The 9,735-nt window shown below is 55.2% G+C and overlaps 1 protein-coding gene across 1 annotated transcript in view; it reads right to left on the bottom strand.

The window, feature by feature from the left end:
• The window catches only part of LOC119114145 (MFS-type transporter SLC18B1), a 33,177-nt gene that overhangs the window by 3,609 nt on the left and 19,833 nt on the right, over positions 1–9,735 (bottom strand). The window contains exons 8-11 of the mRNA XM_037238356.1: positions 4,653–4,846; positions 3,043–3,144; positions 2,246–2,320; positions 1,675–1,768 (exon numbers count right to left, since the gene is read on the bottom strand). Of these exons, the coding sequence (XP_037094251.1) occupies positions 1,675–1,768; positions 2,246–2,320; positions 3,043–3,144; positions 4,653–4,846 (465 nt within the window). The remainder of the gene's footprint in view (positions 1–1,674; positions 1,769–2,245; positions 2,321–3,042; positions 3,145–4,652; positions 4,847–9,735) is intronic.

Raw genomic sequence — 9,735 nt, 5'->3', positions numbered from 1 at the left:
CCAAATACAAGGTTTTCACGCATCTCCAGTTTTTTGGGGGCAGCACCATGGAAACACCACACCAGCAAAGCAAAGCCTGGTGCAAACACTAACAAAGCCTGGTAGAGAATTTTGTTCTACGCATTTCTTTTCCTGAAGAAACTTGAGCCCCAAATTGCACCACTCTTGAAATGTAGAAATACAAATTTTTAGAAGTGCCTTCTAAATGAGATTTAAAAGCTTAATGTCATCACTTGTGCACTCATTTTCACAGATTTGTAGTAAAATGAGTTGAGTACAATGTTTTACAAAAAAACAGCACCAACACATTGGTGTTACATATTTTTTAGGCTCACCACACTGTCATGAAATTACCATTATTTCATGCATTCCGTTTCAGTGTAATGACCTCTGATGTGAAAAAATAAGTTGTCATGTTTATGATATCGAGTCTATGCCAACTTTAAATGCATGTCTTTGTCGGAGCATCTATCACTGACTCATGTTCTATCTTTTGTAAACTGAATTTTTCACTCTTGCACGATCTTTTTGCGATGGAAATTTCCACTCCCATCCCATTTCAAAGGCAATTCTAGTTCACTGGCTCATAGTCCCAGGTGATCAAGATTGGGTAGAATACAGGACGCATAAAACTAGCGTCCTTGGCAGAGCGATGCTATTTAGCATTACTGTAGACAAGAAACAGATATACGGTGCGATAAATGGCAACACAAAATGACAATAAATAATAATAATGAGTCCCACTAGTTTCCGCATTTAAGTGGCCAATGCGTACCATTTTTGACTCACCTTATCATTCACGGCTAAGCTGGGGGTCCCGATGCTCCGCACCAAGTATAAGGCTTACAGGTAACTTAGTGAGGATGCCGGCGCTCAGCCCCGGTGACTAATAAAACAGAAGTAAGCGCATCGTGCTTGAACAGCACTGCTCAGACCACGCTACACGATGACATGCATTTAGCATCGCAAAATCATGGCGGTAGCCACGTATCGAACCTGGATGCGCCATGGACATCAGATATGGACATAGTTAAGTATCTCGCGCATCCTCCTCAAAATCCTAGTGTAACAACGCATGACATAACAAGGACGTGGAAGCATATACAGCTGGTCGCTTGTTTATTGACAGAGACTTAAGAGAACTAGAGCATTCTCTATCATGAGGCCTGCTGTTTTTGCTCCTAGTTTTTGCTTAGCTTCCGCTACTGACCATCAATACTGCTTTGACGTCGGGTGTTCCATAATATATATCCATGAGTGATTGACGCGCTCTTTTGACCAGTGTCTCGGCTGTTGGCACATCAGGGGTTGGTTTCTCATTAACGTAATAACTCACCATCCCTCTGGTATCTAGCGCAACTTTACTTTCTCCCTCCCATTTCAGGGAGGGATGAAGTGAAGTTATATATATATATATATATATATATATATATATATATATATATATATATATATCTCTCTCTCTCTCTCTCTCTCTCTCTCTCTCTTTTTAAGCGTACTTTTTTCACTACAACTCTCCACATTTCACAATGATTTTGTATTTCAACTTAAATGTCTTCAGTATTTCAATAAGGGTAGATCTTTCGCGATGTCCACGGGCCCTATTCGGTATGTCAAGACACTGACCGAACGGATGTGACCCCTAGCAACGCAGAGCGTATCTTCCTTGCTCACCCAGAACAGGACGACACCGCTGATGACTACAACCGAGTTGCTGAAGCCCATGCTGTCCACCAGGAGTCCGCCGACAGCAGGTCCGACCACGTAGCTGGAAATACCATACTCAGATGGCAGCACACGACACCTTCTCGTTTGCCTAGGTGGCAGCAAAGGCCACCATTCTATTATACGATCGCCAGTACAAGTGGCGCCTTCAGGTGGGTGCGAACATATCTGCAGGTCGCAAAGAACATTACGAGGCATTGTGCTAGTTTTCCAAACTGTGATTGATGTAGAACTCCGGAAACGGGGCTACGAAACTGTCATGTTGCATGCTACTTTCATGCTACTTGCATGCTACTTTCATGAAACTACGGCTGCAGCCGTTAGCTCTAAGTGGCTGCTGCATTTGCAGCCATGTGAATGAATTATTTTTTTAAATTCAAGAAGTCGGACAAGATCACAGAATCTGCACAGACATAGATGTTTCCCTGCGCGCTGGACGCAACCACCACAGCACGTTTCTGAACGGCGGGGGCAGCAAGGGCGACCGCCACGCAGCCGTGCGTCCCATTTACACACGTACCCTACGTAGAAGAAGGTCTGGAAGGCCGACGACACCAGAGCGTCCGTTGTGACGTCATCGGGCAGGCCGACCGGACTGGGGGCGAGAGCCATCCGGACGTCACAAGCAGACGCGTGAGGGGCACCGGCTTCGGGCTTTGGGCTTTGGGCTTTGAGCTGAAGGCTTTACATCGGAAGGTCAATCAAAGGTCATCAAACATCATGGTTCGTGAGAGAGGTCAGCGGGGTCAGCTGGTCATACCCTGCGGCTTACCGACCAATCGTCGGCCAGTCGACATTCCAACCCTGACTGGGACAACAACAAAAAATGGTGGGCACTGGAAGCAATGGGAGCCCACCTTACAGAACGGTTAAGGGTTGCCGGCATGAAGCTGGGCCGAAATATTTCTCCACTACTCGCGTGAAATTTCCTTTGAATGCCGGAACCCGTGAAAGAGTTTCTGGGACCCAGCAATTTATTTATGAGCAGAACGAGAGTCTGAAAGGCATGATTCTCAAATTTACACCACGTTTTCCAATTTCTCACAATGATAAGGGGCACATCAAAGCGACTTGAGGCTATTGCCTCGACCTTACACCCTTGAGCACACATAATTCTGCAAGCCACCACGCAACGGCGGAACTATCATCTAACAACCAAAGGAAACAAATCCGCTACCCATCGCCACACTGCAGGGTTTTCCCTAGAGGAGCGATGAGCAGAGGTGACTGACCGTCACACAGCACACAGCACACAGCACACAGCACACAGCACAGTCACACAGCCTGTGACGCGTTCAGCCGGGCTCAGGGTCTCACCCCTTGAGCATGTCCCGCAGCACGCCGAAGGTCGGCACCATGGTGGCGGCGATCAGGGCGGCGGCCAGGCAGAGGCAGAGTAGCGCCAGCCACAGCCGGTCACTGCCGACGGGCGGCGGGGCGTCAGGCGACGACAGTACACGGCGGGGGACTGCCGCGGCACTGCAGGGCAGCAGTGCGCGGCGGGGGGACTGCCGCGGCATTGCAGGGCAGCAGTGCACGGCGGGGGACTGCCGCGGCATTGCAGGGCAGCAGTGCACGGCGGGGGACTGCCGCGGCACTGCAGGGCAGCAGTGCGCGGCGGGGGACTGCCGCGGCATTGCAGGGCAGCAGTGCACGGCGGGGGACTGCCGCGGCATTGCAGGGCAGCAGTGCACGGCGGGGGACTGCCGCGGCATTGCAGGGCAGCAGTTCACGGCGGGGGACTGCCGTGACACTGCAGGGCAGCAGTGCGCGGCGGGGGATTCCGTGACACTGCAGGGCAGCAGTGCGCGGCGGGGGACTGCCGCGGCATTGCAGGGCAGCAGTACACGGCGAGGGACTGCCACGGCACTGCAGGGCAGCAGTACGCACGGCAGAGCGGCTGCTGCAGTGCGGGGTAGCCACGACCACCGGTCACAGCACCGCAGTCGCCATCCGTTGCAGTCGTGACACCATCGCATGATAACGGGTGGGGAGAGGGATCCAGGTCTATGGGGAAAGCGCAATGTCTATTTTGGGACCATTTGGGCTCACTCGTACACCGCAGGCCAGATGGCAGCTTTGCTGAATAACGGGCACCACATAAAGTGCTTTAAGGGAAAGGGCAGCTGCGACTCATGTATTTGAACATAATGTTTCTGACATAATATTTGATCATGTTTATGTATGTACGGCGTGATAATGATAACAGTGACTGGGTGCTCGAATGTATCATTCATTATTGTACGATACAACGCATGAAACATCACATGTCCAACGGGAGCTATCATTGAAAAGCCCTTTATACAGAGCAGGCATGTTTGAAAAGAGCGTTATGGGCCAGTTATCTAAAATCATTTCTTCCAAAAACCAGCCTACGTTTTGCCGAGAGAAATACCGTACGGCGCCACATCATTCGGAACGCTCTGATTGGGCATACTTAACATAAATATGCTGTCTGTTATCCACTTATCGTGCTGGTCCTTGATGGCCCTTGAGCTGTTTGCCCACAGGCAAATAGCAAGCAGTCTATGATTGCCCGTCGAAAAAGCGAGACTGTAGTAAGGAGCGGTACGGAAACAGGAAGCTGTCGCCGTTGGGTAAGGTGCGCGTCACGAATTGGAGGGCAGAATCTTTGGGGCAACTTTTAGTGGCTTAACGCCCATCTTCCCCATCGACCTCTAAGTCCTAGTGTCTGGCGATGTCACTAATTACACGTCAATATCAAGTCACAGACCTGCAAGAATGTCTAAATGCCACTAAGTGCTATTGTGCACTGGATGTGGCACAGAATGTATTGGTGCCACTCGAGAGCACGAGCGAGCTTTGATAGTTCTGTGCTGTGGACTGTCCAATTTTTTCTATGATACTTTCTTGATAAACACTATGAATATCTTCGGTAAGCGAGTCGGCAAATGAGTTTTCCTCACCTGGGTATGAAGGCCAGGAGCGTCGGCGGTGAGAAGCATATTAGCACTGGTGACGTCAGCACCAGCGCACAACCAATCAGCAGCAGCCGATTATTTATGACGTCACTGAGCCGGCCGGAGATTGGCGACGCCACGCCGTACGCCACCGAGTACATCAGGAAAATGAGCCCAATCGTGCGCGGCTTGAACTCAAACTGAAAATAAGAGGCGGTGAATTGGACAACGGGAAAACGAGAAATGATTTACCAGAGCAACTGGAAAAACAAGCGTTTGGGACATGCGACGTAACTAAAAATAAATCAGCGGACATCGTGCTGGGAGCTGGACAATCGAAATGCCACAGGCCTTATAGGGTAAGGTCTTCTCTATTCAATTCATCCTCTTTCCATGAGGCTTGGCGCATACACACCAGCTGTCCATTCAAGATCAGTTGTTCTCCCCGGATACCCACTCGCACACACTTTCTCAGGACTTTAGTCCTAAATTATAGACGAATTACAGGAAGGTTTGCGCCCAAAGCTACTTACCAAGCGTTCATAATAGCAAAAATAGTGATAACAGAAGTTCATAACAGCACAAACCATGGCTGAAGAAGCGCTGGCAGTGACATTGTATTATATCTATTGAGGTTTCCACCGGACATTACGTAAACGCCTTACCTATCCACGTGCCCGCGTTCGTGATTTTTCCGATCCAACTCGCTACAATTCCATATGGGCATCCTTGGGCTTTCCCAATATGCAAAGTCTTCCACAAAATGCGTAGTGTTACGAACTTTTGAAAGCATGACATGAGGGTCAAAAAGTAAAGCTTATTCTACATAGTTTTGGAAATACCTTACACGGGAACACGTGGGGCACCACGCCACTCGTTCAGAAGTTTCCACAAGTACACAGAACATCAAATTCGACATATTGCGAGTTTTCAAAAATGCACAGGACACCGAGCAGGATATCTTACGGGAATATTCAGAATGAAGGTGGCGTATATCAAGACATCGTTGGGCTGGATTCCCATCTTTCATGCAGATGCACGCGTGTGACTTCGCATGTGGCGTTTGATCCCTGATCCCTAGCTGTAGACAAGGTGGCGCTTGTCCGCCGCCAACGTTAAAAACGAGGTGTCGATGGGAAATTCCCTGTTTGTTGCATGAAGCATTGTAGGTTATGGTGCACATTTGTTGCATGATGTACGGCTGGAGCATTGCTTGACCGTCGCTCCGCCACCCACCCCGCCGAAAAACGACCACGGACGACGCTGGATTCAGTGACGCATTTCGAGCAGCAACAGACCGATCTCGAGCCAGTGCCTAACATGGATATCGAGAGATCTGGACCATTCCGGGCAGCAGCAGCAGCCGCAGTAGCGGCAGCATCAACAGCAGCAGCTGGACTTCTGCCACTGTTCATTATCATGAGTTGAATATCACTGACTCCTGGGGCCTGGCTTGGGTGCAGATATTGTAGTGGTTAACGCGCCTGTGACAACCACTGCGCGTCCGGGAAACCACAGGTACGGGGTTCCATTCCCCGCGGTCGCCCGCCTTTCCTGCCAGGGTGAGAGGCAGGCGACGCCATATAGCCTCAGCAGCTGAGTGCGTCGTAAAGCCCCAATGTCACATTGGAGCCAGGTTTGTTATTTCCAGTTCACTTGAGGTAGGAGGGGGGAAGGAGGATGGTTTCAGCTCCCCTATCTTGGGTGCCAGCCCTACATCCCTTCCCCAACTTTAAGAATTTGAGAATATAGTTGGCCAAATTCGAGGAAAACGGTTAGCTGACGTACTCTGGTGACGTCTTCGTCATTTTTTCATTATACAGTCCCCGAACTCATCAGGCAAAACCACATAATTCTTGGAGCAAAGAGCACAAATAATTTCATGAAATGAGAAGGGAAACATTCCATTCAAATACCAGCGAATCCATTCACGTCAATGCTTTTGTTTTCTGTACAAGTCCGAAGCGTTTTGCATTAATGGCCCTAAAAATCCCTCAGCTACGCCACTGCTAGTGTATTGCCATGCGGTATTGCCATGCGCTATCCATACTGCAACTGAGGACAGCGTCACCGTACCCCAGCTAGGGAGAGCGTCACCGTACCCCAGCTAGGGAGAGCGTCACCGTACCCCAGCTAGGGAGAGCCGTCACCGTACCCCAGCCAGGGAGAGCGTCACCGTACCCCAGCCAGGGAGAGCGTCACCGTACCCCAGCCAGGGGAGAGCGTCACCGTACCCCAGCCAGGGAGAGCGTCACCGTACCCCAGCCGGGGAGAGCGTCACCGTACCCCAGCCAGGGAGAGCGTCACCGTACCCCAGCCAGGGAGAGCGTCACCGTACCCCAGCCGGGGAGAGAGCGTCACCGTACCCAGCCAGGGAGAGCGTCACCGTACCCCAGCTAGGGAGAGCGTCACCGTACCCCAGCCAGGGAGAGCGTCACCGTACCCCAGCCGGGGAGAGCGTCACCGTACCCCAGCCGGGGAGAGCGTCACCGTACCCCAGCCAGGGAGAGCGTCACCGTACCCAGCAGCCGGGGAGAGCGTCACCGTACCCCAGCCGGGGAGAGCGTCACCGCTACCCAGGCCGGGGAGAGCGTCACCGTACCCCAGCCAGGGAGAGCGTCACCGTACCCCAGCCAGGGAGAGCGTCACCGTACCCCAGCCGGGGAGAGCGTCACCGTACCCCAGCCGGGGAGAGCGTCACCGTACCCCAGCCGGGGAGAGCGTCACCGTACCCCAGCCGGGGAGAGCGTCACCGTACCCCAGCCGGGGAGAGCGTCACCGTACCCCAGCTAGGGAGAGCGTCACCGTACCCCAGCCAGGGAGAGCGTCACCGTACCCAGGCCGGGAGAGCGTCACCGTACCCCAGCCAGGGAGAGCGTCACCGTACCCCAGCCAGGGAGAGCGTCACCGTACCCCAGCTAGGGAGAGCGTCACCGTACCCCAGGCCAGGGAGAGCGTCACCGTACCCCGGCCAGGGGAGAGCGTCACCGTACCCCAGCCGGGGAGAGCGTCACCGTACCCCAGCCGGGGAGAGCGTCACCGTACCCCAGCCGGGGAGAGCGTCACCGTACCCCAGCCAGGGAGAGCGTCACCGTACCCCAGCCGGGGAGAGCGTCACCGTACCCCAGCCAGGGAGAGCGTCACCGTACCCCAGCCGGGGAGAGCGTCACCGTACCCCAGCCAGGGAGAGCGTCACCGTACCCCAGCCGGGGAGAGCGTCACCGTACCCCAGCCAGGGAGAGCGTCACCGTACCCAGGCCGGGGAGAGCGTCACCGTACCCAGGCCGGGGAGAGCGTCACCGTACCCCAGCCGGGGAGAGCGTCACCGTACCCCAGCCGGGGAGAGCGTCACCGTACCCCAGCTAGGGAGAGCGTCACCGTACCCCAGCCGGGGAGAGCGTCACCGTACCCCAGCCGGGGAGAGCGTCACCGTACCCCAGCCGGGGGAGAGCGTCACCGTACCCCAGCCGGGGAGAGCGTCACCGTACCCCAGCCAGGGAGAGCGTCACCGTACCCCAGCTAGGGAGAGCGTCACCGTTGCCCCAGCCGGGGAGAGCGTCACCGTACCCCAGCCGGGGAGAGCGTCACCGTACCCCAGCCGGGGGGGAGAGCGTCACCGTACCCCAGCCAGGGAGAGGCGTCACCGTACCCAAGCCGAGGAGACCGTCACCGTACCCCAGGCCAGGGAGACCGTCACCGTACCCCAGCCGGGGAGAGCGTCACCGTACCCCAGCCAGGAGAGCGTCACCGTACCCCAGCCGGGGAGAGCGTCACCGTACCCCAGCCGGGGAGAGCGTCACCGTACCCCAGCTAGGGAGAGCGTCACCGTACCCAGCCAGGGAGAGCGTCACCGTACCCAGGCCGGGGAGAGCGTCACCGTACCCCAGCCAGGGAGAGCGTCACCGTACCCAGCCAGGGAGAGCGTCACCGTACCCCAGCTAGGGAGAGCGTCACCGTACCCCAGGCCAGGGAGAGCGTCACCGTACCCCAGCCAGGGAGAGCGTCACCGTACCCCAGCCGGGGAGAGCGTCACCGTACCCCAGCCGGGGAGAGCGTCACCGTACCCCAGCCAGGGAGAGCGTCACCGTACCCCAGCCAGGGAGAGCGTCACCGTACCCCAGCCGGGGAGAGCGTCACCGTACCCCAGCCAGGGAGAGCGTCACCGTACCCCAGCCGGGGAGAGCGTCACCGTACCCCAGCCGGGGAGAGCGTCACCGTACCCCAGCTAGGGAGAGCGTCACCGTACCCCAGCCGGGGAGAGCGTCACCGTACCCCAGCCGGGAGAGCGTCACCGTACCCCAGCCGGGGAGAGCGTCACCGTACCCCAGCCGGGGAGAGCGTCACCGTACCCCAGCCAGGGAGAGCGTCACCGTACCCCAGCTAGGGAGAGCGTCACCGTACCCAAGCCAGGGAGAGCGTCACCGTACCCAAGCCAGGGAGAGCGTCACCGTACCCCAGCCAGGGAGAGCGTCACCGTACCCCAGCCAGGGAGAGCGTCACCGTACCCAGCCGAGGAGACCGTCACGTACCCAGCCAGGGAGACCGTCACCGTACCCCAGCCAGGGAGAGCGTCACCGTACCCCAGCCAGGGAGAGCGTTAGACATCGCTTTTCCGAGAGAAGACGGAACCCCACCTTGCGAACCCAGCGTTTGCAAGCCTTGTTAGCTAGTTATTGGGTTTTGCAACGCGTCAACTGCGATAATTATTTGCGCTTGCGTTTGCTAGCCTGCCACAGCAGGTTTTTTACGGGCGTGTCGGTCTGGTCTGAACCCATGTACGCAGGCACGTGTAACTCATCTGTGAAACACCTTTGCTTAATGGATGTTTAAGAAAATTAAACCGGGGGGGAATAAGGAATATCTGCAAATGCGGGTCTTTCTCTCAGATAACTCTCTTTAAAGCAAGCTCGTGCTCCTCAAGGTGTGGCAGTCGGCGGTGATACAAACCGGTCGCCTTCACATCTGCACCATTGTCTGACGTCTAGCCGACACACTTCCTGCTGCGACCGGCCAGACAGCGCGTCCGGCCGACCTCATAACCCACAGGCACCGTATCAGGCGCTGATATCAACCCGATACCGGCGGTGGG

The sequence above is a fragment of the Pollicipes pollicipes genome, unplaced genomic scaffold (assembly GCF_011947565.3).
Source record: "Pollicipes pollicipes isolate AB1234 unplaced genomic scaffold, Ppol_2.1 Scaffold_7262;HRSCAF=8765_pilon_pilon_pilon, whole genome shotgun sequence".
NCBI classification, from domain to species: domain Eukaryota; kingdom Metazoa; phylum Arthropoda; class Thecostraca; order Pollicipedomorpha; family Pollicipedidae; genus Pollicipes; species Pollicipes pollicipes.
The sequence above is the reverse complement of the archived record's forward strand: the minus strand, read 5'-3'. Positions and strand labels throughout refer to the sequence as shown.